The 27,995-nt window shown below is 36.7% G+C and overlaps 2 protein-coding genes across 4 annotated transcripts; one reads left to right on the forward strand and one right to left on the reverse strand.

Annotated features, from left to right (window-relative positions):
• Positions 1-283: 283 nt before the first annotated feature.
• LOC139134692 (protein MANBAL-like) lies at positions 284-5,686 on the reverse strand. Its single transcript, XM_070701659.1, has 3 exons — positions 5,533-5,686; positions 2,765-2,876; positions 284-771 (listed from the first exon to the last, which is right to left on the reverse strand). Exons 1-2 carry the CDS (start codon positions 5,653-5,655, stop codon positions 2,778-2,780), a joined length of 222 nt encoding a protein of 73 aa, XP_070557760.1. The 5' UTR covers positions 5,656-5,686; the 3' UTR covers positions 284-771; positions 2,765-2,777.
• Positions 5,687-6,135: 449 nt separating this feature from the next.
• On the forward strand, positions 6,136-27,856 carry LOC139134689 (G2 and S phase-expressed protein 1-like). 3 transcript variants are annotated; one of them, XM_070701654.1, is made up of 16 exons: positions 6,159-6,325; positions 7,428-7,527; positions 9,673-9,762; positions 10,494-10,595; positions 13,442-13,594; positions 14,704-14,764; positions 15,137-15,971; positions 18,696-18,866; positions 19,527-19,565; positions 19,842-19,953; positions 20,953-21,159; positions 22,485-22,632; positions 22,969-23,163; positions 23,963-24,149; positions 24,285-24,338; positions 25,066-27,856. In XM_070701654.1, exons 2-16 carry the CDS (start codon positions 7,506-7,508, stop codon positions 25,132-25,134), a joined length of 2,445 nt encoding a protein of 814 aa, XP_070557755.1. In that variant the 5' UTR covers positions 6,159-6,325; positions 7,428-7,505; the 3' UTR covers positions 25,135-27,856. The 3 variants fall into 3 exon arrangements, with proteins under 3 accessions (XP_070557757.1, XP_070557755.1, XP_070557756.1); XM_070701655.1 differs by having other exon boundaries at positions 6,182-6,322; positions 7,426-7,527; XM_070701656.1 differs by lacking the exon at positions 19,527-19,565 and having other exon boundaries at positions 6,136-6,325.
• Positions 27,857-27,995: the final 139 nt, after the last annotated feature.

A 27,995-nucleotide genomic window follows, 5' to 3' on the forward strand; every position in this document is an offset into this window, starting at 1 on the left:
CGCCCTCAATCGGGCAAACGGAGAACAGGCGATACTACAGGGTATCATACACACTCCAGGATCTGTAATAATACACACGTCATGTTTTCATTTTATGATTTTGTTGATCCATTGAGTGCGAGAATGCTTTTACCATACTGATAATTTCAGTATGTTAAAGTCCTTAATTAGCAAACACAAATGAAATGAAATTGCGATAAATAATTCATCCACACTCCCATATACTCCAGCACAAGTGTGCAAACAACAGAAATGTCTTCTCAACAAAAATAACTCTTTCTACAAACCTTATTCAACTTTATTTTTGATTTCCGAAATGTACCATTTCTGAAAAAACTAACTTTTTTGTCAAATGTGCAAATATGATTTCAGAAAAAGTTACATAATTTATGATACTTAAATATAAATCATTGCGGCACCATACAAAATCTAATTATCAATTCCACATTGAAGATAACTACAGTTCCCTTTATAATAGAAAAATATTCTCTACATACATCTGAGCTAAAGCTGATCCAGATATCATGTGACAAACGCTATAAATATAAGACATATTTAAATGCACTCAAGGATGCTATACAGTTTCATATGAAATAAGCTGCATGAGGCATAAAGAAGCAGTCAGGGAGATCCATGGTGAGTCTATTAGGACAAAGTCACATCTCTTGCTATTTAAATTTAGGAGGCACTTGTGTCTTCTGTTTGGTGCATAGTTGGAACTTTATTGCTTGGAGCTAGCATATCAACAATGTCAGGCTAAGACCGATCTGTCTGCAAGAGGGAAATACAAGTATCAATGAATAACAGTGCGAAAAATCCTAAAAAGATATGGTCATTAATGATTGACAGTTATTCTTCCAATTCAACAGGCTGAATTCAATCTTTCACAGTAAATGCATGAGTCAATTGCACGTAGTACGATTGGGTTATCTCAGTATCACCACATTTTGGTGATGATAATGATGAGATAATGACGCTGTGATGACGATGATTTGCATGGGATTCCAATCATGATCATGATCATAAACTAACGGTGGTTCTCAGTGTCCAAAAGTCCACCAGTTTTTTGTTTTAAATCATTCTGAAAATTGGTGGTTCACTTTGGACCACCACAAAATCTTACTTGTGATGGCCTATTTGAAGATGATCAAACTTCATACATGTAAGTCCGTTCATTTTGAAAAGGTAAACGGCCCGCAGAGTTGGCTGCTCCCATCTGTCACTCACTAAGTGTGATACTATCAATCGTACTCGTCCGAGTATAAGCCCCTGCTCGTGTATAAGCCCCCCTACTGATTTTAGAGGATTTTAGAAAATGCATTACATCCGTGTATAAGCCCCTACCCTAGTGTAACTCAAATACAGAAAGGTTAGGAGAGTATATTTGGTCATTTAACGTGGTAAAATTAATTTTAGATAATAAAGAAACTATTAAAAGATGTTAAAACAATGGGAAACTGGAGTTCCCTTGACAATATCGTAAGGAAAATGACACGTTTTCCAAGTACTATCTTGATTCTTTGACCCTACTCACCCCCGTCGCCTAAATAGAATAGTCTCACTCACGTCCGCCATTGTTTATTTTCATTCACGGCCACGATGTTTTCAAGCTTGAAACATGCAGTTTCTTTTGTTTGAAGCAATTATCCTTTCATTTGTGAAGACTTTTCCTGGTGACTATTACAATTTTCACTGCTATGTTGTTGTTTTCACAAGATGTAGACAGTTTGTTATTGGAATATTGAGTTGCCTTTCGATGTGGGCAATGCATGCCTGTTCACATTACTAGTACTACTGTTGATCAGCAGCATACATGACGTCTTTGTTTCAAGTTTGGGGTTTTTTTCGACGCTGAAATTTCACCAAAATGTCACTTCTGTATTCAGAGATTGTACAATCAATTTCTTTGGATGTGTAAGTCGATTTTGAAAGCGATAGAAAGATCGAGTGGTGTTGAAAAAAATCGTGCATAAAATTAGCATAAATTAAGCGTCCATGCCAGATAACATGGGGTTGCTCGAGTATAAGCCCCTCCCCTAGTTTTACCGCTGTTTAGTGTTGCCGAACCGGGGGCTTATACTCGGACGAGTACGGTACTATCAATCTCACTTTCAAGGACACCCATGCAGCATTTACAGTATTCAGGTTCATCTAGCAGAAGTGCAAGGGTTCCATGAAACTTTCATGAATACTAGTATGCAATAGCCTGTGTCAATGACATTTTGCATCACTGTTGGGTATCGCCAATGGACACAAAATTTGATACAAGCAATCCTCATAAATTATGCTAATGACCCAAAGGTTCCACACATTTTTGTTTGCTGAGAGATCGCAGATACATGGCAAAGTCAATTGTATTTGACTAGGCAAAGGCCAAGACATATAAATGTAACCGGTTCATGACTCTTTAAGTTTGAATTTAGACAAGTTTCAAAAGCCGGTGAAGCCAAAAGTTTGGAGGGAATTGCTAATTCCAGCATTTGTAATAGCCCAGTTAACAAAGTAGGGCTGCTAATGTGCAGCGTGCTTGAAAGGTTATATCTGATTGGTTGGTTGTCACTATTCACGGCAACTTAGGGAGTCTATTTGTATTATTCCATTATAACAGTAAGATTCAGCCAACCAACTGGATAACAGCTTCCCAGATGCTGAACATTAGTGAAAGTGGGGTCAAGTAGCAACAAAACTCTGTAACCTTTGACCTCACACCTGGTCATCTCTGTTGTCTAAAATGAGACCAGGGCACTGGTCAGTGAAAACTTACCCCTGAACTATTCTCATCTCCTTTTCTTTGACTCTTTCTTGGACTTTTTGCTTGGACTTGATCCTTCAGGGCGTTTGGTTTCTGGAGATTTGCTGGTAGCCTCTACTTCAATCTAAAAGGGACAAATGTGAATTACTGATGATTACAACATTGTGTGATCAAGCTTTCTTAAAGAACACCATGCAAAATGTTTAAATTAAGAAATACGGTTATGATATAAATACACTTACATGGATAATGGGATAAACAGTAATCAAGGAAGAATGTTTACAGTTAACTGCAGTGTATGCAATTCAGGTAGCGTATAGATGTACATTCCTTACATCTGAAACTTATGTTTCATTTTGTAACAGGGCAATTTCTAATACAATGCCAACTTCATGATTGGAAAATTTTCATTTTGAGTTTGTATCAGTATTTGAATAATTAACTTCAGGTAGATGATCAGATGTTCAATTAGTTCTGAGATTTTTTGGCTATGTTGTATGCTAATAAAGAGAGTCTGTGAGCCTTTTTACTCCTTTTTAGCACATGGTGGTTGTAATTTGCTGGTATGAGCTCATGAGACCTGCAGAGATGATGCCATCATCAATGTCATCACACATATTTAATCAAACCGTACCACTGCTGAAATTGTAAATTTCTAGACGTTGTGATGACATTTATCTAGAAATTTGGGGTGAACTGTTTAGCCAAATTTTTAGTAAAGACAAAGCACTATGTGTGCTATGTGCCACTGTACAGCTGCAAAAAGCACTGCAGGTATTTGGCAACATAGTAAATTTTTGGAGCAACTTCAATATGGACACATAAAACTAGCAATAGTTATTATTGCAAACCTCTTGGTCAAATTAATAAGAAAACTGGCTTTAAATTCTACAGTGAATACAAATTGGAACTGTGCTGCTCTGTCATGTTTAATGTGTACACTCAAATTCCCTGTAAACCGGTCTACACAAATCAATGATACCAAGTACAGTGGGTATGGATGGGTAAAATAGTTTCTATTTCACTTCTATGGTACAAAGGACTATGATTTACTGACAAATCAATAAGCATAATTGGTAGATTATGACCAAATCATGAAATACGATAGAATATGTTATTGTCAGTCGAAAGAATATTCTGTTGCTTTACTATGTACATGTATTAGGCAGTTAGCTCAAGATCTAATGCAAAGTGCGTGTGTGAAAGGTTGCATGTTATTTGCTCACAGTCAAAAACTTAAACAACAAAGGATAAGCAACCCAAGAGGTCTGTAGTCTGGAACCAACAAATATTCTTTGCTTCAATTCTAGAGATGACTCAAGAAGTGTGAAAATTGTGCCAAATTCAAACGATTTTACAAATCAACATCACCTTAACATGACCACACATTTCAATAAGGGACAGGACTGCTCACTGAGGAAACTCCATTGTTTTCATGATGGAGATTGGGCCCCATGTTCTATTATGGGTGTGACCAATGATGTTGAATTTCCCATTCAACAGGTACAGACAAACAAAAATCTACTTTACCACTGTTGATGTGGGGTCCATTGACCACTAAATATTATGGTCAAAACTGGATAAGAATGGTCACTATTGTAGGATTTTTCTCGCTTATGTACACTCGTTTATGGGGAGAATAGTGCCAGAGCTAAAGAGCTCACGAGTGACTGTGATTAGCCATAGACAGTCTCTGCCCCTTGGCCTCTGCTGTCTATGTATCAATTTCAAACTTCATCCACAGTCGCTTGAGAGCTATTCAGCTCTGGACTATTCGCCCCATAGACGAGTGTACAGAAGCGAGAAATACCCCAAGTCAGGAAATGAAATGGCTATTTCGTATGGGGATTGTGCCACCATGTCATCTTCGACGTTCGATTTTACCGTGAAAAGTAGCAAGTTCATCTATCATGTAACCGTCGACCGTTCCCTATCATTCTCAAATTCATATCTGGTACTTGATTTGCTTCACAAACGCTCGTTTCGTGTGATTTTCGGCCGAATTCGACGGACACGTTGCTAAAACATAAGCGTGAGCAACATTCCGGTCACCTCACAGTGGACGTTGGGCACCTCCCGTGACGTTAGCGCCGCGTACCAATGAGGGGTGACTGGAAGGTTGTTCATGCCTTATGTTTTGGCGACGTGTCTTCTGAACTGGGCCGAAAATCACGCGAAAATTCATACTTGATACTTCATCTGCTTACACAATGCTCATTTCCTGTGATTTTCGGCCGAGTTCGAGAGACACCTGGCCAAAACATAAGCGTGAGCAACATTCCAGTCACCCCTCATGGGTAGGCGGCGCCAACGTCAGTAAAGTGGAGGTACCCAAGAGGTGACCGGAATGTTGCTCACCCCAGGTTTTGGCGAGGTGTCCGTCGAATTCGGCCGAAAGTCACACGAAACGAGTGTTTTTGAATCAGATAAAGTATCAGGTATGAACTTTTAGAATGATAGGGAACGATCGACGGTTGCATGATAGATGAACTTGCTAATTTTCACAGTGAAATCGGACACGGAATGTTACATGGCGCGGTTTTTATAGCCATTCTTGTTTCCTGACTTGGGGTATTTCTCGCTTCTGTACACTCGTCTATGGGGCGAATAGTCCCAGACTGAGAGCTGAATAGCTCTCGATACTCGTCTTTGGGGCGAATAGTCCCAGAGCTGAATAGCTCTCGAGCGACTGTGCTTCATCGTAGGTGACAGGGGTAACCTTTTCCCTTTGTCACCTGTTATCATCACGGTTTCTCGTGATTTTTTGCATGAATCCTCACCTTTTCATCGTCCTTGGGAGGTAATATGACGATAGCAAATATTGCAATAAGTTGAAAAACGGCTCCTAACAGGAGACCGTAGTGCAGAAAATTGTCAACCACGTCAACTTCCACGTCCACCATCTTGGAGTTTGTTGATACAGTTTAACTCGGCCTTGGATTCAATCGAGATTTTACCGAGGACCGTTGTTACGCTAATCAATTCAAAATTTGTGGGATATTTTCGATAAAGTTCGCCAAAGTTGAATTTATATGTAGCATTTATAGTTAAGAGGCAATTAGAAGATTTTTTAGATATGGTAAGAAACGACGACCTTTTGATTTTGCAGCTGACTTTGTTGAATCCGAACTAATAAAAACTTCAATGTGAATATAAAGCTTGCTTGAGAATAAAACTTTACTGTTAAACAGGATGATGAAATGCGAAGCTGGAAAAGGTTTGGACCATTAAAATAAAATTATTATGTAGGTATAACAATTTAAAAGCGTCGAAAACGTCTGGAATGAGTGTTAAAACTAAATATAGTCACTTACAATTTACGACAAATAGGACGTTTGACGACACCTTCTTGTCCAATGAGAGATTGCTACAGTAAACATGTGACTTTTAAATCCCAAGCGCCATCTTTGAAATCGTAAAGACAAACAACTTGAGTTCCACTCTCGCAGAAGTGGAAACCCTAACGATTCAGCGTTTTGTGGAAAACCGTTTATTAATTCCATTAAATTTACGCAACTGCTTCAGGTCTGCAAAATATTTACAGAGGATACATTTTCATCGAAGTTCAAAAAGGTAAGTCTGATCCGTTAGTTGTCTGCCAATATGGAATAGCCGTTGTTACTAGTTTGATTTTCATGGTATGGTCTTCGTACTGTATGGCTTCAATAGTGCCTCGGTAATGGTGTGTGACATGACTATGTCCGAGTTGAAATATTGTTATCCGAAACAGAAATGGTACAAGGTAACGCTTGGTTAGGACATAAATGTCAATGACATTTCGATTTTCGTATTTATCCGAGATAAAGTCAAATTGAGTTACCAGCAAAGTCGTTCAGTTACGATGTTTGCAAGGTTTAAAATTACTTTAATACAGTTGTACTTGAATACTGATGGGGCAGTAGGATTTCGGAGTGGCAAAACTGGCCGGTTGAATTTGTCGATAAATTATGTACTTTATTCAAAAGGATATTGTTCTAATAGTTGCTGAACTGTGACCTTGTTGTACTGCTAAAAAATTAAAAGAGGTGGGGCGATAGGGGTTCGTTCGGCTTCAGGTTATTATTGGATATATTTTGTTACGAAAGGGCTTCAGAAAGGCAGTGGTATATATCAATAAAGAATCATCAGTTTACGTTTCTGTTACAGTGTATCTCGAAACATAACCAAAGTATAGGCTACTAAAAGTTCAAATGCAGCGATACGGAAACCCGCAACCCCATATACTTTAACTTCAAAGAAGCCGAGAGGTGGCTTTTATATTATAAATAAGTGCTGTTTGATGCACTGTTGACTGCTAACCCAGAGAAAGCTTCAGCATTGTCCTTCCACCTCTATGATTCATCATGTCAACAAACAAAAGGGTGATTGCATTGTTTGTTTGGCAAGATTGGTGTGTGAAATGTTCTGGAAATTGTGACCTCTATCTTTCATTTGATGACTCAAACTTCACAAAAGAATACAATTGAAATTATCTGTCAAAGTCAAATACTTATTAAGACATATTCATTCTCCAATTTCTCCAGAATTACCATATTTTTTTTTCTAAATGGTATTGTCAGATAAGAATTAGACTGACTCTTTACAATACCTTCCATAAGATGAGTCAGATATTCTATGGTTAATTATTACCTGATCATGACATGTTTATCATGTTTGTTTGTCTTATTTTGCACAGCTGCAGAGGTATAAATCAACCTGTGATTTTTATATGAAGACAGCTACAGAAGAGCTCTTTTCTGGCAAGGTGTAAAATATGGCTGATGTTTGCAAACAAGGTATTCAATTAGTACAACACTTCTGTACAGTTTGCCTTTACTGATTTGTTTTTAATATTTGTACAGTCTACCAAAACCTAAAACACATAATCATTTAGACTTATAGTAAATCCTTTTTACCTGCTCAAAAATGCCAATTCTACCATGATAAGAACTCCTATTGCATGCAGTTACTTGGCTAATAATTCCGATGCCTTTACCAACCTGATTACCATAGATTATCCTCAGTGTGTTTTTTACTTGAATCACAGTCCCTCTAGTGCTTGAATGCTCACTATTTATACTTTATTAGAAAAACATCAGCTATATCATTTTGCAAGTTTTTTTTATATTAAAGATGGTTTGAAATCAAAAGCAATTTATTGAAAAATTCTTACTGGAGGGGGACAACGCAACATTTTTCAAACATTAGTGGTGAACATACAACTTAGATTTCAAGAACTAAACAATTTTTTTTTACTGGCAAGTCAAGTATGGCTGCTGGGAGCATCTTCTGGTATCTCCATGCTGACAGCAAGAACACAAAAAACCTGTGAACAATCGACCAAATCCATCAGCAAAAATTGAAATAGTGACATTTTCAAAGACAATAGGGGGAATTACACACATCTCTCCGATAATTGGATGGTATTATTTTGGTTTGAGCAAAATGCAATATCAAACAACTAATAACAGGGCTTTAACCCTTTTCCTGCCAGACAGTATCACTTTCCCATCTGACAAAACAATAAAAAGTGGTATTTAGCCAAAACCATACATATTTTCATCTACTTGGCTAGGTCTGTTATAGTAGCTATAGTCAGTAAAAATCATGTTGACAGTATGGGCCTGAGGAGCCTTCAAGTTGAAAATGCTGATTATTTTTTTCTAAAAATTCCTAATGTGGGAATGTTTAGCAGTTCCAGTGTTCTCCCCAGGATTTTTTTAGAAGAGGGCGAAGACGTGGTGCGAAGCACCACAAGCGACCGCTTTAGCGGTCGCGGGGGGAGGTCAGGAGGGGGGTGTCCCCCCTCCTGCTGTTGGAGCTTTTGAAAAACAGAGATTAAAATGGTGTTTTTTGGTGGCACTTGGGGAGTATTTTTTCAGATTTTTTTCGTATAAAAAACTCAAAGGAAAGGAGATCTGAGACAGTGTTTCATAACTTTTATTACTGTTCACTGATTTCAATTATGAAGATTACATTTTTGGAAACGAAAACATAGCGAGAGACATACATTTATTCATCGATGTCAAAATTATCACGGTGACCATAAAACTCAGGCTTGGGGAGCATTTTTTTTTTCAGATTTTTTTCGTATAAAAAACTCAAAGGAAAAGAGATCTGAAACAGTGTTCCAGAACTTTTATTACAGTTCACGGATTTTAATGAAGATTACATTTTTTGAAAACGAAAACATAGCGTGTCTAGAGACATACATTTATCATCGATGTCAAAATTATCACCATAACACTCACGTGTTCTCATCCTGATACACGTCCGACCGAGCCTAAAATTAGGTTGTTTTGCTTTGGGAAGGAATACACGAACGAAATTCTAACCTCCTATAAAAACTTCAGTGTACTCTGCTGTCCTTGGGTACCCTCCAGCTCCTTGCCATGTTTACTCAGCTAAGTCGGTTACCTAATGCACGGTCCCTATGGAGGGACCGTGGCTAACGTACGTTACGGACTGAGCCATGCAAATATGGCTGCCTTCGATGAGTTGCACATGGGCTTATGATCTCGGATGACATCACAAACTCGCGAGATTTGCAAGATCGATGAGAATTACCTTTGCAGTCTGCAGGATCGACGCTCACGCTCGCATTTTGCTTGTAAATCACTGTCAACTTTTTTCCCCGTACATTTTATTGTTTTATTTTTCAAAAAAATAAATCTTTTTCATTTCTGGCAAGGGGGCGCTCGGAATTTACAAGAGGGCGCCACGCCCCTGTTACCTTATTCAGGGAAACACTGCAGTTCTGTGTATACATGTAAAGAGGGGATAAATTGTTCATAGGAGACTGGTAACTACATGTACATGTATGTGTCAATTGGAAAAAGTGCCTACAGGCCCTCTATCATCATGTTTTAAAGTCGCTGTGCTAGCATTACCTTAAACTGTCTCTTTTGTCCAGATTTTGAAGTGAAATGTTTAAATTACAGGTGACAATATTGGATTGTTAATTGATTTTGGTGATTTAGATGATAAAACTGAAAACCCTGCCCCAACTACAAGTGAATCTGAAAATCCAGGTAAGTACCGGCAGCCTATGCAATATGTCGTTGTATAAATCAAGTTGATTGACTCGTTTACTGACAGCCTATTAACGCTAATGCATATTATTGGTTTGACTTGAGAAATTATTTTTTGTCCATTCAATTTTATGTGCACGACTTGTGTGTATTTGTATCGAAGTACTCATCCAAGAGAAATATATTGAAACATAAGTACCACATAATTGTGTGCATGTTTTAGACTGTTTTTAATAATAATAGGTACACTGTGATGTAAGATGTTGCTTGTACAGTACATTATTAAATCACTGCTATACCCCTTTCGCTATCTTGACATTCAGCATTCATTTTTAAAAAATCAAGCTACCAAAAGGATCACTGTTACAAACACTGAAATGACATACTTCATCACTATCAAGTCACATGAGTGAGTCAACCATTCTTAGCAAGGCCAATTTGTGAAAATCATATGCTTTTAGGTACAACATGTATAAATGGTCAGGTCTTCTAATTTAAATGTGGTGTTGTAAAGGACATGTGATGCTTTACTTGTTTTAAGTAACAAACTGGACCTGATAGTGATCGACAAGGCTGGCATAGAGAAAGATGACATTGCATTTCTTATTTTAGTTGAGAGACAGCCATTCCATACTCTTGTAACATTCAGAATTGTATAAAAGAATAGAATAATCAGAAATCAAAGTTTCATGTCTGTTGTACTCTCCCTGTCTATTGTCTCACATCTACAGGTTGTAAAACTGGTCTACTGTTGGATTTGGATGATGTGTTTGGTAGCGTAGACAGTGATACCAAAAACTCCAACAACAACAATGCTGTGACAGACTTTGTCGGTAAGGCTCCATTGACTCTATCTTTTGAAGTAATTTGTTATCCTGTTTGTAGTGTGGGGTTTCTTGTTCCATCCCCATAATCACATTGAAGTGACTTGACGATTCATTTGTCAACAACAACAACTTTGCATTTCTGCAGACTTTGTCGTGTTTATTAGAAAGGCTAATTCTTCGTATTTCAACCTACTGTAGGGAGATAAATACCCGTTCACACAAGTTGCGTCACTGCTTCACCAACATCTGTGTTGTAAAAGCAATCTGAACTCTCTGCATCGGCCCAGTGTCAGACCAATTTGTCCTGATAGGAAGGGGTCAAGGATAGACTTAAAATCCAAGTTAGCCCAGATTTCTGAGTGTGGATGCATTAATGCCAGCTCTCAGTGGTCTCAGATGATTGCCAAGTTTGATCATAGACCCTTGTTTAGAGTTTTAGCTTATATAGTTTGATTGTCAAACAGTCAAGTTCACATTTACCAGAAGTTTTCAATCCAGCCCTTATCATCCGTGCAATCAGAACGACATTTTATCACCAAGTTTTGCATCACAAATGAGATAATGTCACCTGATTCACAGTGCTTTAATACTCTACTGAGAGACATATATGTTACTGTAATGTGTCGTCAAAAACACCGCCGTTAAAAACACAGCCTACTTATCTGATTTGGCCTGTACGCTTAGTAAAGATATGCTAAATTTGTCTCCCTGAGGCTTAAAATAGTAAGTGGCTGTCATATTAGCCTTTCTTGTGCGTAAAATGCTTCCGGAAAAGTATGAACAGTACAAATGTCGCAATGCTATCCATGCCCACCATTTTGAACTTTGAAAGGTCAAAGCTCAGACATGTAGAGCTAAAGTTACGGCAGCGTATCTTTTCTCTGGAATCATGTCTAAAAGGAAAATAAATCTAAGCCTTGGGCCGATGCTATTCCAGCTCTATTTGCCCAAATCTGCCAGTGTTAAGACCGTTAAGGAAGAAAATATTCTTGTCTTCCGGAACAAAGATGAATTTTATATTTATTTTACCTTCAAGTACAATCACATTGAAAACAAAGGGCTGCAAATGTGATTTTTACCATTTCACCATGTACAAAGATGAATGATCAGTTGAAGCAGAAAAAGTGACTCGATTGTACTGTGTTCAATCACAGTACAGGTATATTTGAAGTAAAGAGATTGTTTTGTGTATCAAACTTAATGATGCATATACAGTATCTGATTTCATGGGACATGATCCATTCTTGTGTAACTCAATATGCTTGAAACATATGTGAGAAATGAAAGCCTACAGACAAATTGAAATAATAGGAATAATTTGCAATGACAGGAAAGATGTAATGTCTTACTTTCACCTGAGAAAGTAATTGATAAAAGGTAATCTTACAACATTGGGAAAAACACTTTAGATGTGATACAGTATTTGATCAATATAACTCTTAAAAATACATGAAGAACATTTATTCAATCACTGTCCCTCCAGCCATAGCAGATTGTAATTCAATGCAGGACTTCAATCAGTAACACTATGTCAGGTCGTATAAAAAATTATTTAATGAAATGATGTTAAAACAAATATGTAAGCAAGTGTGGCCAATATGATTATTCCGTATGACAACAAAGACAATCTTCATGGCAACAAACAGGAATGAAAGTAGTGCTGTGAAAATCATTTAGTGCTCCAAAAAATTACCAGGATTTTGCCAGTTAAAGCCCCAATCATGCTAACTTTTGATGATAATTTCACCATTTTTATTTTGAATGTGAACCATAATTCCTCGTTCTTCTCCACAAAGAATGTTGATATACACAGTATCCAGCTTGCCAACTCAGCCCCTATGGTTGTAAACTGCATTGTTATTGTTGAAAACTGACTTCTGGTCCAGACTAGAAGTCAAATGTAAACAATAACCATGCATTTTACACATATACTGGTTGACGCTAAGTTGACAAGCTCAATAGTGGGTGTTTCAACATTCTTTGGGGAGTAGAATAAGAAGTTACAATTGATTTATAAAATAAAAATGAAAAAATTCTTGAAAGTTACTGGGGCTTTAAGATCAAAATGTATGAAAGTTCTAAACATTCAATAGTGAGCAATCATACTGCCACAAACTGAAAAAATAAGAATTTACAAGACCAAACACCCTGTCTACAGTAAAGGGAATACTGTTCCTTCAATAAGATTGCCCTCCAGGGAATAACAAAATGAGTTGGTAGTCAACAAGGCAGCTCCATTGTTCCTGCTAACTGACTGAAAACATCCAAACAAAGGTACCACTGTGGTTCGTGTTTTGACCTGTACCTTTTGGGGACACATTATGTATGAAAGCTATGGCCTACATGTACAACATCTATTTATGTAAAGGCATTTTCTGTGATAGACTAGGTTTATATGTGCAAGTGACTAATGACAATTATTGACAATCATCTAAGGAGTCCTTACTTTCATATACCCAGCTACTTTGAATTTACACAGAACCACTTTTAGAATTTCTCTCTCATAAGATCAATGAAGTCTTTAAATTGCAAATCAACAGTAATGGTGAACAGACACTATAAATGCTAATGATAATTTACCAACTCCCTCCTATAGAGGTATATTTTTGCCCTAGAAATTTGGTGTACTACCAAAATTTGTGAATACACCTTGTAACATGGAAATTGCATGTAAATTTGAACAAAGTCTGTAATAATAGCCCAACAGGGAAAGTACAGCTAAATCTTTACGTAAAGATAACAATTCACCAGTGTTACTTTTCAGCAGTGTTGTTTACATTTGCATGTGTGTCTCAATGATAAACTGATACATATTTACAGTGCCAGTATTTCTTGTGTTATTCTTTCCACAGGAGACTCACAGGATAAATGTGAAAGTGCTACCAGTGGAAATTTGAATTCAAACAATGGAGCTACTACAAATGATGGAAATACCACAAATGGAATGGAAAATGAAACAAAGAAGAATAACTGGATGTGTGATAGCATTTTATCACCAACTTCAGGTATAAGATACATGTAATACCTTAACTAATGTGAAATGTGTAAAAAGTATGCAGCATTTTATGCACCCATAGGAAATAATTGTTCAGAAACTATGCAATACAAGTCCCATATTTAGACGTGGACAAATATGTAACTTTCTTTTGATACATTCTTCTTTACATGCTAACATGTCTTATGAGCCTATCATCATGTCAGGTCCTGGGTTTTGTGACTTCTTTGAGGGTGGGGGTAACCATGTAAACATGTGCAGCATGTTTGACGCTCTATCACAGTTCAGATGTTTATTATAAAATGTTCATCATTCAAAACCCTGTCAGCAATATGAACTTTGGACCACGTATTCCATTATTTTATTGTTTTGGGTTGTTTAAATCATTATTTTGTCATCCAATATTTGCACTTCAAATTTGTAGTTCAGCAGTGATAGAAAGAGGGTATTAACCAAGACCATGGAGGTTTACTGAACTGGTCATGCCTCTGAGCTTGGAATACAACTTGAGATAATTTAAAAATGAAACAATTTGAGTGATAAATTTAATGAATTTAATCAGAATGAATCTGTGCATATCTGATATGTACCAAGTGGCATACAGTATACAACATGCACTCGCAAAAACATCGGCATATACCGGAACACTTGCTGAAAGAAAAAAATTAGCATAAGCATAAAATCTAGTGGGCCAAGATGTTGAAAATCTTGTCAAACATGAAGTATTTTGTTTGGATGAAGCCAGTGGGTTAACCCGTTTGTAAGTCTGAAAGTGCTACATTTGTACAGAGTGATGAAAACTAGATCAACTGAACTTTGACGATTACATTTTGAACAATAATCTAGTTTTCAGGACTACTGAAATCACCATGATGGTGTTCCTTAACACTGCAAAATGCCGTATCAGGCATTTTTCTGCAAACATAATGTTAGAAAGAACAGTCTATAAATTCTACACTTATTATAAAGTGTGCTGTAAGTCTTCTTGGGACACGTAGAGCAACTTTAGCAGGTAAACCATTAAACTATCCCACAAACCAATAAGAAATATATCACGCATTTTCCCTTTGTATACTAGTATATAGTCTAGTAATGTCTGTTTTATTAATTCATCAACAGAAATGCAGCTGATTCAGAATGAAGTATTTGATTTTGATTTACCGATATCTCCTCCGGAAAGGTATGACAAACTTTTTATGCTTCTCTGAGTTTTTGTTCTCTACATAGATGGATGGGTCTGGCCCAAAGGCTGATCTTTTAATGTTATATTTGTCTGTGTGTTAATGTGTGTGTGTGTGTGTGCTGCATTTTTTTTGTTCTTTTAATCATGGTGTAGCTATTTGTGTATTTCTAATCCACTCAGTAAAGGTTAATCAAACTTTCTGGTCCATCTGCAGAAATCACTTCATTTATTCTGTAACGGTGTAACAAAAATGATTTTACCAGTTTTCTATTGCAAGTGAAACATCGTTTCGTGTTTGTGTTCATAACACTGAAATTTAAGATTTACAAAAAAAGCATGCTAGGTTTCATACCATGTTTGCCTTGCCAGGGGTAAGGAGACAGTGGACAATCAGACAAATGTCAATGATGGCGATGATAATGATGATGATGATGATGATGATGAAGAGGTGTTTTTTGGACCAGTCGGTCACAAGGAAAAATGCATTGCTGTGAATCATGAAATCAAGCAAGAGGAGAAAGAATACAAAACTCTGAGTCCGTTGAGTGGAGAACAGTACGCCGAGGTATTCAAAGAGGCAATCACTCTGTCACTATTCTTTGAGAAATGCAGCATTGAAGAGGAGAAAAAGAAACAGAAGAAGTCGAGCACAGAGGATGAGAATTTAATCGTCAAGCTGGGAAAGTTAACCATGAAGAATAAAACTCAGAACTTGTCACCAACAAAGGCCTGCCAGGCTGTACTGGATGATCAAGTTCAGATCAAGAGTCCACGATCGCCGAGAAGAGAGACTTTTGTCCTTGAGATGGACTCCAAGACGAGCCCAAGGTCGCCAAGGAGAGAAACATACGTGGTGGGTCTCAGTTCAGAACATGAAATGCCACCTGCACTGCAGCGAAAACAAAAAACAACGGTAAAGTATCAGGGTTCCAGTATGAACCAGACCAGAGGATTAAAACCACCACAGAAGAGTAAGCTAGGTACTCCATCTACACAGCAGGCTGCTGTGTCAAAAATTCAGGCATCACCAAGGATATCAACACGAACTGCACCTCCAGTGCATACATTTACTGCCCAATCCACTGCCAGGGACTGCAAACAGCCCGCTAAGAGGAGATCTCTGCAAAAACCAGGTAGCATTGCTGCAAAGTCAAAACTCACCAGACCCAGCAAACTTGTCAAACCAGGTACAACAAACAGCAAGGTGAATATCTTATCACTGTGAAAATGATTTTTGCTTTAGAGAATATGTTAGATGGTAATCTCTCATACATACATGTTTCCTCAATTTATGTAGTCCATCACAGAAATAGACAAACGACATGCAATACAATTTTGTTTCTTTACCTAAGTTACATGTAATCTGGTAATCCAAGTACACAACAGACTAATGGTAAAAGTATTGCATTACTCTATGTCAATAATAAATATTGTTTTGTGCATAACTGCAATGAACACTGTAGTTTCAGTTACTGGCTAACCATTTTGGCAGTGCTAATAACCCTTTCACTAGCATTCCCCTTTGCTATATACTATATCTGCTGACTTAATTGCACTTAATGGATGTTTGAACTGTACTGTTTTTCATATTTAGCTCCCATAGCCATATGTATATATGGCAATGGAAGCTATTCTTATAGGCTAGGAAAATGTCTGTATGTATGTATGTCTGTATGTCTGTATGTCTGTATGTCTGTGTGTCTGTATGTCTGTATGTCTGTATGTCTGTATGTCTGTCCGTCAACATCAAAAACTCCAAAACCGCTGCACATTTCATCTTGATATTTGGTGTGTACATGGATGATGGGCTGTAGATGAGATTTTGTTCAAATGAAGTTGTCATTGCCAAAAATATGCAAATTAAATGAAAAAGTGTAAAAACAGTCAAAATTGAAAAACTCAATAACCACTGAGCAGATTACATGAAAAATTTGCATGTAGGTACTTTGGGCTGACCTGAAATAATTGTGCTTTTTTTGATTTTTTGATATTGTTGAAAATATGCAAATTAGTGCCAAAAAAGGCGTTTTTGGTAAAAAATCTTCTTCTTCATAACCGCTGGTCAGACAGCTTTGATATTTAGTATACAGGTCCCTAGGGATAACCCAACTTGGATTTGTTCAAATTGTGATGAAATATGCAAATCTGTATTTTTAAGGAATTTTTTTGTCATTTTTGGTCAAAAATTTATTTCATCAAAACCGCTCGTCTGACAGCTTTGATATTTGGTATACAGGTTCCTACAGATAAACTAAATATGATATATAGAATATATGATGAAATCTGCAATTTTGTATTTTTGGTGCAATTTTTGCCATTTTTGGTCAAAAAATGTGTTTCGCAAAAAGTACTTGTCTGATGCCTTTGATATTTGGTATACAGGTTTCTAGGGGTTCTCTTAGTGTGATATAGTGAAATTTGATGAAATCTTCAATTTTTGTATTTTTTGGGTCAATTTTTGCCGTTTTTGGTCAAAATATTTGTTTCTCAAAAGTTACTCATGTGATAGCTTTGATATTTGGTATACATTTTTATACATAATTATGATGAAATCATCAATTTTGTATTTTTGCAGCTAATTTTGCCATTTTAGGTCAGGCCATCCTGAAATGAGCTATCAAAGATCTCAATCTTCTTCATCAATACATATGTCATGAAAAGTTGCTCTCTACATAACACAGCAGAGCTCTGTCGACTATTGGGTCGCTTGTTTTTTTTAAAACCGCTGGTCAGACAGCTTTAATATTTGGCTAACAGGTCCCTAGGATGACCTTAGTGAGATGATTTCATACAGTGAGGAAATACTTAATTTTGTATCCATGTCTATAGTAGCTTCAGGGACATTGGCCCTATGTTTAAGATAATGCGGTGATTCAGTAAGCATTTGAAATGGTAAACTACTGTATTTGGTGTTGAAATGCAGTAAAAAATGATGAGAAAACATAGCTGAGCTGATTTCAGCAGGTTTGGTTTCAAACAAATATATTCAAAGTTTTTTCAATGTTAAAGAGTGATGGAGGGGTGGGGGGTCCTGGCAGATTTTGAAAAAAATCCAAACAAATGTCAATAAAAAAAATCAGCCACAGAAGGTTTGTCAAAAGAAAAGGTGGGATAGTGGGAAAAAAAGAATGTACAATGTATCGGATAAAAAAGATAATGTTCCTCATCAATCTTCCAGACAAGCCCCTTTTATTAAATGGTACACCCCTGATGTATTTTTGTGTGCAATTAACCATGCAGTGTATTTTAGTTTAAGATGTCAATCAAGTTAGGTAAGGATTTGAAAGGAATAGTCAAGTTCACCACAGTTAAATTTCTTAACTTTATCTCTTGTGTCATCATCCTTGTGTAATTGGTTAAGTTTGTAAGTTGCTCCAGATGTGGATGTACCAGCTGTTCTGGAAGACAACAATGTTTACTTTTCCCTGTAGGGTTTCTGAGTTGATGATTGTATGTTGAAATCTCTCCATGTATCTGGTGCATGGGCAAAATGTAAATATCAGTTGCATGTTATGTATTTCAGTCTATGTCAAATATTGTAAATGAAAAATCATGAACAGTTTGCTGTGTGCTTGTAAAAGATAACATGTTTGTCAATACATATTAAAACTGCCTTGCAGTTTGATTGTCTTAAAAATTATCACAGAAGTAGAAAACGAAAAGAAACTAATCAAATTGCTGTAACATATTCACCCTCAGTGTCTGTAGGCCTATACTTAACTATTTTATCATTACATTCAGCTTTTTGTTATATCTTTATCACTCTTCATGGGCCAAGGCACACTTGGGGTCAATGTCATCACTCTGTGTCAGTCTGTGAATGTCAGTCTGTCTGTATGTGTATGTCCATGTTTCATACAATTGTTGGTTTGTTTTGATAACTATATGGGAGCGAACAGTGATTATTGTCACTATTTTTCATATTTAGTCTCCATCTGCTAATGCAAGCAAGGTGTACAGCCCACCTAAGAGGAAAAGACTGAACAGCGCTGGCTCTGAGGAAGCTATGTCAGACACATGTAGTGTGGCGTCAGATACCAGCGATGGTTGCAACCTTAGCATATCATCAGGAAAAAGACCACTGCCAGTAGACAGACCGGTGAGTAGGCATGTTCATTCTTTTGGAGACCAAAGAAATCTGATGTGCAGTGTCCTCGGAAGGCTATATCTGATTGGTCGATTGTCACTTTTCACTGCAAGTTAGAGATCTATTTGTATTATTCAATAATAACGGTAAGGTTCATCCACCCAATTGATAACTTCCAAGACGCTGCACATCAGCCCAAAGAAATTGATGTGTGTGTATTTGCAATAGTCCAATCTTCTTCATAAACCATTCCTCCGTAACTTTCTATGCATTGTCCAAATTAAGGGTAGCTTTTCTCAACATTTCAAAAAAAAGAGGAGTCACACAAACTCACATCGTTTGTCTCCCTGACATGTTTATACAGGAAGCACAAGTATGCACATATATTTTTAATTTTGGCCTTGTCTTTTAGAAAATCAGTCATTCATGTATTATCTGCCTCAGTGTCATCATGCTTTTCACTGCTGCATGTCCAATAAACAGAACAATAAACTGTCAATCAACCATGTTTCCCATTCATACAGAGCAATGTCAAAACTGGCAACTATACTTGTAAACAGTTGTTGGTGCCTGCTAAGCTGCTAGTTATTAATCATTTGATTCATCCTTTGGTTTTACTTCTATTTGTGTGCTTCCATGTACTCCTTTACTGTCACAAACCTTGACCAACAGCCAGGCTGTGAAATGTCTCAATCTGGAAATGACATGGAGGTTGGTATATTGTAACTCATTGTTTAAAGGACTATGGACATTACAAAATGGTTAGCAACCTATCTTCACTATATGGAAGCAAAATTAAAATTCATCTCTCTTGGGAATGTGTTCTAAATAGCTATCCATCAAACTTTAAGGATGAATTCAGTGAGTTAATGGCAAAACATTTCTTAGCAGTTTATGAGGAGGCACTTTCTTTTTCTTTTACCGATCACATGTAGCACACATGAAATTTGGCTAATTGACATTTTTCTGTTTTCCACCTTACTGTAGACAAGACCAAGCGGCCTTAGACCACCGTCAATGAGGTCTCTCAGTTCTACTTCTTCATCTGCGTCCAGTAACAGTTCATTCCATTCATTGAATGACTCAGTCAGAGATTACGGTAATAGTGTTTTTCTTTCTCCTTTTTGTACCTTTCACCATTTCACTGCTAACCATGTTTTATTTATTTTCAAGATTGAGCATATGTACCTTGTGCTTGAAACGGAACTCTGCAACTTTGCAATGCTGTATTTGTGGTATACAGAATTGTTTTGGCATGTGATATATGTACTACAGGATTATCGGTGAAGCTAGTGTCAGATTAGCATTATTTAAAGTAACATTGAAGCCCACAAACACTGTTCATTTAGAAACCTGGGCTTGTTCCTCACCATCATTACATGATAACCTTCGAAAGTGAAAGACTTAAATTTTACTCAAACTTTCCTCAAGGAAACTTTCAACCATTCTCTTTCAAAATCAGAAGTAACCGGAATCACTGTGCAAATTTTGGCACCAAAGAAGCATATTACCTTAATTTATTGATATTTGAAATTCAAAATGGCTACTATGCCTGTGTTAACTCTATGGAATAAAATCAATTTTCGATTATCACAATAATAAGTTGGTGAAAAGTTTTACTCCAAATGCTCCAAATGAGCCAACACAAGAGGTAGATCAGAAAAGTATTTTGAAAATTAGAATCTGAATATCAATATCTGTCCTGGAGGTCCATTAAATAAGTAAGCCAACACAGTACCGGTATATCATATTGCAAGATTTGGTTCACTAACTTTTGATTACTTTGTAGACCAGAATATTTGTCAATCCTCTTTTACAAAGTTCAAGCTTGTTTTAATTTCTTTAGCTCTGTTTAGCTTGTTACATCTTGAAAATTATGAAAAATTCGTCCATTCCAACTTCTTATAGTCATTTTGATATTTCAAAAATAAACCATCCATATTCTCACAATTGATAGCAGTTTTAATCAGATGACTTAACAAATCAAATTGAAATTGTGGATATCGACTGCATTCATTCTCGGCATTACAGAATATAATTCAGTTGGAGGGAGAAGACATTGTAGAGCTTACACGTTCTCTTTCATTTTAATTTGCAGGTAAGAAATTAGGTGGATTGCCAGTACCGGCTTACAAGCCCAGTCTGATCAGACCCAGTTCCTTGCAGAAGAAATCTGCAGGGGTTAGCAGGACAAACAACCAAGCTGGTAAGATGTCATCTGGCAGTAAATTGAGCAAACCGCAACCTATGAAAGCCATGATACCAATACCACATGGAGCAACACCTGGCAAAATTGGTCAGAGGGGTAAGTTCTAAATTTCCTTACCACCCTGGTTTGATTTTTGTTTCAAACAAAATTTGTGTGATTGCTCAAAGTTGGCCCAGCAGGTGCTCATAGCAGTCCTACTTTGTAAGACATCTTTTAAACTATGAAGTTTGATTTTTTTAGCAAAAAAAACGCCTTTGACATTAAATCCTACGATACAATGACACAAATATTGTCTAGGCCCATGTTCGTCTTAAGCGCAGGCATTGGAAAGTACTAATTGTAGTCAAAAGTCCTTTTTATGCATTCTTCATAGTTTCCCATTTTGATCTCCTTTTTACAATTTTATAACTGGCATGTAACACTGTTACTGTACACTGTTCAAACTCAAAGCACAAACCTAACATCCATGCCTCTGATCTGATAAGTACTATGAAATATAAAAATAACATAAATTTGATGAGCAACACTGATACATCAGGTGTTTGATGGCAAGTGAAAGTCATTACAAGCGATATCAATCTCATTAATGCAGTGACCTTCCAGCATAATGATACATGATTGATCGTAATCCACTGTAATATACTGTAATAGTGTTTCTGTTGCACACTATTATCGTCCATTTGCTGTTTTTTTGGCAATCACAATTCAAATCACTTTGCAATGCCAGTGCTTGGCCAAATTTCCTCTGTAGCATCACATTCAATACTTGTATGTGTGTGGTCAAAGTGATCAGTCTACCGTTGTCCATACGCACACTAGACTCTTTTCCTGTCACGTTTGTATGTCATCATCAGGTCAAGTTAGTTAAAACCAGTGCGGCATAGCATGCCCCCACATGGTGAACTCTAACCCTTACCCTGCCAAGTTCATATGTCACCATCAGGTCAAGCTGGCTTAAAAAAACAGTCAGGCATAGCATGTCCCACATGTTGTAATTTAACAAAGACTTGAACATTTGAAGACCCTTACAAACATGGATAAAGTTTTAAGCATGATTTTTACTGACTTTAACCTGTTTATAACATACCGGTAATACCATACCAAGGTATATCAGACTGCTAAATATCAGCTCTTTGTGAGTGTTGAAAAGACACAAATATATCTTTCATTGAGTTGGACACATTATGATATTCCAGTTTTTGAACTGAAAACATGACTTGAAAGTAACTTTGAGTAAGATGCACAGTGGCTATACAAATCAGAAATAGTGATGCCATCACTAGAACCATAGACCCTAGAGTACCGTATTTTCCAAGGGTCTATGCTAGAACTGAAATGTATTATTTCATCTGATAGAATGGCTGTGATTTGTAAAATGTAACAAACAAACGAAACTGACCATGAGCAACTTTGTCTTCCAGGTTGTGTCAAGTCAGCCACACCCAAGGTATCCGGTGTGACAGCCAGTACACCAAAGACCAGGGAAAAGATGAGCATGCCAAAACGACTGATGGGATCTTCTCTAAGCAGTGTAAGCAGTACAGACAGTATCCCGGGATCAGCTTCAAAGTAAGTCATCATCAGAATATCAACATCTGCTTTGACAGTGTACATTGTGTTTCATGCTATTTCACTGTTGTGGGTATTGGCCACTAATCATTATCATGAAAGGGTTAAGTAAAACTAAAAATCAACATGAATGTAGACCTAGGTTCGTGATGTAAATTTAGGCAAACCATTCAAATACCGTTACAGCTGTTCCACTGTGCTAGCTCCCTCTGCTGTAAATCGCTCCTCTTATTTTCTGGAAGCATCATTCCAGCATAATTATCTCATATAATTGGTGTCATTCTAAGGCTATTTTGATGTGTTTTCACAAGTTAATATTTTCCACACCATAAATAGGTTGAGGTCAAACAGCAGCATGGATTCTGTGTTTGCAAGCACCCCACCCACTCCAATGAACAGTACTAGTGGCAGGTCAACAGTAAGTGCTACACCAAAGTCTGTGACACGTCGCCGATCAAACATCCCTACACCAATGCGAAGTGCATCTGTGAAATCAAGATACGGTTCCAATACCTCAATGATGCCTCCAAGGTAGCAATATACATATTAAAGTGTCTCTCTTCATTGTGTAGACGATTGCAAACACTTCATCGAAGTGACTTAACGTATTTCAGCCATACATACATGTAGAAAGTGACACTGACACAAATCTGCCCTTTTTGCTTTTCTTCAGCTTTGTTGGTCAATCACACATTTCAAGGTAGTGATCGATGATCGAACTCTTGTGTCACCACAATTGTTAACCCTTTGAGTGCTGTAATTTTTCCCTCCAAAATTCTAGTGCAACATTTCACAAATTTTTATGAACTTTTTTGTAATTATAATGATAATTTTGGATCAAATGGACTATAACTTTTCATTAGCAACAATTTTTGATCAAAATGTTGTGAAAAATCTGAAAAAAATTGTCTGAATCTGAAGAAAATTGTCTGCATGATAATTTTCAGGAAAAACAAAAGTTGACTTTGGCACTCAAAGGGTTAATCCTCTTTCTCCCAAGTGGCATTTATTTCTATGGTTTGTCTACAGAGCCTGGTAGAAAGAGCAACAAATTATCGTAGTTTGTTCAGTATGTTAAAATGTACAGACAATGTTGACAAAAGGTGCACATCGTCACTCCTTGTACATAGTTTTATAATTTATTTGCTAAATTTATTTGCTAAATGCATGTATCACCGATCGCGTCAATGTATTTTTCCATGATGTATTCATGGAAGGAGAAAGTCTAGAAGTCTAGATTGAACCCACCACATAGCTTGTCAGGTTTTTCAGAAGAGACTATCTACAAGTTATCTGCAGTGCAAATTATGTTTTTCCTTTCTGTTTGCAGTCCTCTCAGCAGCCCACTATCCATCAGAAAGCCAAAACACAGGGCCAGCTCTTCTACCAATAGGTCCATAGTAACACACCCTCCACCAAAGTTCTCTATTGATGATGATAATGATAAACATGTGGAAAACAAAGAGAATGTGAGAGCCACTGATAAAACAGTCAAGAATTCACCAGCTGTGGACATGGTAAGAGAATATTGTCTATATTTTGACTGTTTTATAGGAGATCATAACGGGCATCTTGAGTCTAACATTTGCTACTCTAACAAAGCCATGATTCATGTTTTAATGTTACCTTGTTTTGATATTTTTTTTCTTCAGTTAATTGATTTCAATGATTCGCCATTCAAGAGACAGTCACCATTGAGATCAACGGTGAGTAATGTGAAATTTGACTTCCTTCAAGAGGGTCTATTGTAGACCCATCTCATTGCTCTTATAATCAAAGAAATCAAGACATTATATAGCACTTCACAGGTTTTGACTGAAGATAACATAAAAAACACAAGTATAATAATGTTTAGCAAAAGGTTGCAGATGGCACCCAAAGTGAGGTATATACACAGTTACAGTAAAATGCTTCTACTCCAGGATAAAAACAACAGGTGGTGTTCTACTGACAAAGTGCACCCAAGAGATAATATGTATGATTTGATGGTGGTTTTGTTTGTACTGTTGGCTATTCAAATTCCAGTTTAATAAATTGCCAATTATTATGTTTATCATATACATAGGTGTGTGGTAAACTTGTGGTCCATCCACATGCTCTTTTTGAATGTGGGTGTTGTTTATCTTATGTTTGTTTGTTTGTCTAAAGTGAAAGGGAGAGAGAGACCTATACAAATTAAAAGATAAACATGTATATTTACCCGGATGTTCTGAGTTCTGCAAGCTCTGAGAGATTTCGTCCAAATTTAAAATTCAGGATTTAAAACTTGAGAATGTGATTTGTCCTCTGCTGAATTTTGAATTCAAAGCTCAGAAAGAGGCGTGAGTAAGCCTGTGTAATTTTCTTTTGCGTATCACAACCCTGAAGGAAAATTCAATATTAGACCAAACAATTTTATATAAAACACCTACTGGTCTTTTCTCTATGACACAGATGACAATCACGGACCCTGTCATTGACTTCAAGTCACCAGTCAACAGTGGAAATAGCAGCATATTGTGAAATGAGAAAATCCATCCCCTGTGAGGGAAACCAACGTGAAAACTGCCACAATGTCACCAACTTTTTTCAAGAAGAGACCAACAAGAAGTGACCTTGGAACCTCCAAACATATCAGCACAAAAAAAAATTGAAGAATCAGTCTTGCAAATCATAAAGCTAGCAACACTATCGTGTGTGTGTTTGTTAAACTTTGTTTTGTTATTCTTGTATTACATGATCAAGTAATATTATTGACCAAAGCTATAACAATCCAGGATAAATTACCTTTTTTAACTGCCAAAAATATTATTTACAAGACTAAAATTTGCAATTTCGGATTTTTTTCTCACCAACAGTAAGAGATAGGATAGTGTATATCTCTGCAGTAGACTAATCTCTGGCATAAAGAAATATTGGACCTAGTCTATCAAAATACAATGAAGTGCATTTCATTTGTTTTGTCAGCTGCTTTGTAGGTTAGATCATTTTTTCCGCTTTATCTTTGGTTAAATATTGATGACACAGTAAGCCATAGTTTTCCCAGTCTCTGGCTTCAGATGGAAATAGGGGAAAAGTTTCTCACCTGATGGCCTATGTTATATAATACAATGATATATCAAACCAATGTTAGACCTTGTCATGTGAGATGGCGGATAATCTTGTCATCAAAATGTACTTGTTGCTTACAGGAAAACAAGCATCCACTGCATCATAACAGTATAATTTCTATTCCCTTTTGGATTGCTCTGAAATCACAACAAGACAAATTGATTGTAATTTTTGAAAATACATGTTTGTACACTGTTCTCAATGAGAGTTTTTTTTCCATCAAGCAGAGAAACAGGCATGGATTGTCGACATCAAGGGTGCTATCAGGTTTTAAAAAATGCGAGATATGATGTTGAAAATGTGCGTTGCCATAGACAGAGTGAATGCTGGTGTTTATCATTCTCTTGGTTGAGGGGCAGGGGTTGCAGTTATGACTTTATGTTCACAATTATCATAGAATTTTGCCCTTTTGCCAAGGTACATTGTAACTTGTTTATCATTGATAAATTTACCCCATTTTTCATTGTGAGGTGTTTTTCATATGCAGTGTAAAGGCAAGAATATGCAAAACAAAATGACGAAAAATGGATTATTTACAATTAAGGGTAAAACAAGATGTAATGACATGTAATGCAATGGAACTTTCAAAGTGAGGATAATCTTTGATTTTCCTGTCTTGAATTTGTAGATGATTTGCATCAAATACATCATTAACTGTGTGTATATAGATATCGGATCTTGTCATGGAAAGTGATAACCAAATTATTGCCAGGAAATATCATGTAAATGCCATGCCAATCAAAACCTATTTGTTCTCATTAGACACCACATTATCTTCTCATGTTTATGATAAAGATGCAAAGTGTATCTTTTGTTTGAGATCTGCATACCCCTGACAGTATGTCCGGTTACCATGGTTACCACTGGAGCTCAGTAATGCCTCCGATAATGATGGAACCCAGAATGCAATGCTATCTGGGACAAAGACTGCCTTTCCTTAGAGGCTTAATGCTTCTAAATGTCTCTATAAATTAATATATCTTTGATAAGAATATTTGTAAGGCTTTGTGTTGCCATTTCAGCAATCATTTAAGATATTCTGTACTGTGTGTGAGCTTATGAATGTCAGTCTGTGATGTGATTGCATTTCCTACATGTCACTGAATATTGCTCACAGTGTTTTTTTCTGTCATTATCACCCAAATTCATGACCAGACAATCAATCTCACATCTTTTGTTGACACTTGTACAAAAAAACCATTCTTTCATTTTCAAAAAGTTATACAAATAATGTAGTAGTCTAAGTAGAAAGTGCTTATTTGAAATGTTTGATTGTTCTACCATGATATTTTCATTGAACATTCCACTAATTGTCAATAAGTATGTCAGACTCTCCTAATATGTAATTTTCTTTAGATATTTGTATCTTTATTTTGTTATGTATATAGTAGCAAAAGTCTCTATCTTCTTCCTGAGTGATCTTGATCAAAGCAATCAGTGTTATATTTTTTTCTTCTTTTATATCAGTAATGTATATTTTTGTAGACAATGATGTAAGTTTTTAGTGACGCAACTTGATACCACTGCCATTAATACTGAGCCTACACAGCCTAGTTGCTACATGGCTAGCTACTGGACCCTGTCAGCTGACTGCATGTTGATGTTGGTATGGCCCTCTGTCATTTTCATATGCGAGGTCTGACCAATTTGTGCAGTGAATAGGGGTGACAGCATGGCGCCATTTGCAGCATCTGTGTGATTCACCACTGCCATTTTATAGGCAAGTTCTTCATTTTTGATGCCTTGGAATGAAATTCAGTTTGAATGTATTTTTCAGAGATGGCTGGTCTGACGGAGCTTTCTCCACAGTGTATCAGCTACACCCTGCTAGAACACATAGATAGTTGTATTGCATGTAGGATTCAGTATATACAATTTACTTGTGTGACCGTTATTCTTTAGGGTATATTAACATCTTCAGGGTGGAGAGAAAAGTCAATCACTGGGTTTACAATCACAGCTACTCATGAATATTACCCTTGGTATGTTAAACTGAACAACAAATTTACTTTTTCATCAACCGCTCTGCCGTATCAATTGTACCATGTAAGCTATATCTCCCTAGCATAGTCATACATTAAGAAATGTAATTTCAAAATCATTTCCGATAAAGAATATACGAATTTCAATGAAATTTGTGTCTCTGTGTGTTTGTGTAAGGTAAGGTGTTAGCTATACGTTTATGGTCTGCTGCTCTTGTGGACTCCTGTAGAGATCCTTCCATTAAAGGGACATACATAAGCTGTAACTTGTGTTAAGTTTGTCAGTATTCT

This window comes from Ptychodera flava, chromosome 6 (genome assembly GCF_041260155.1).
Source record: "Ptychodera flava strain L36383 chromosome 6, AS_Pfla_20210202, whole genome shotgun sequence".
NCBI classification, from domain to species: Eukaryota; Metazoa; Hemichordata; class Enteropneusta; family Ptychoderidae; genus Ptychodera; species Ptychodera flava.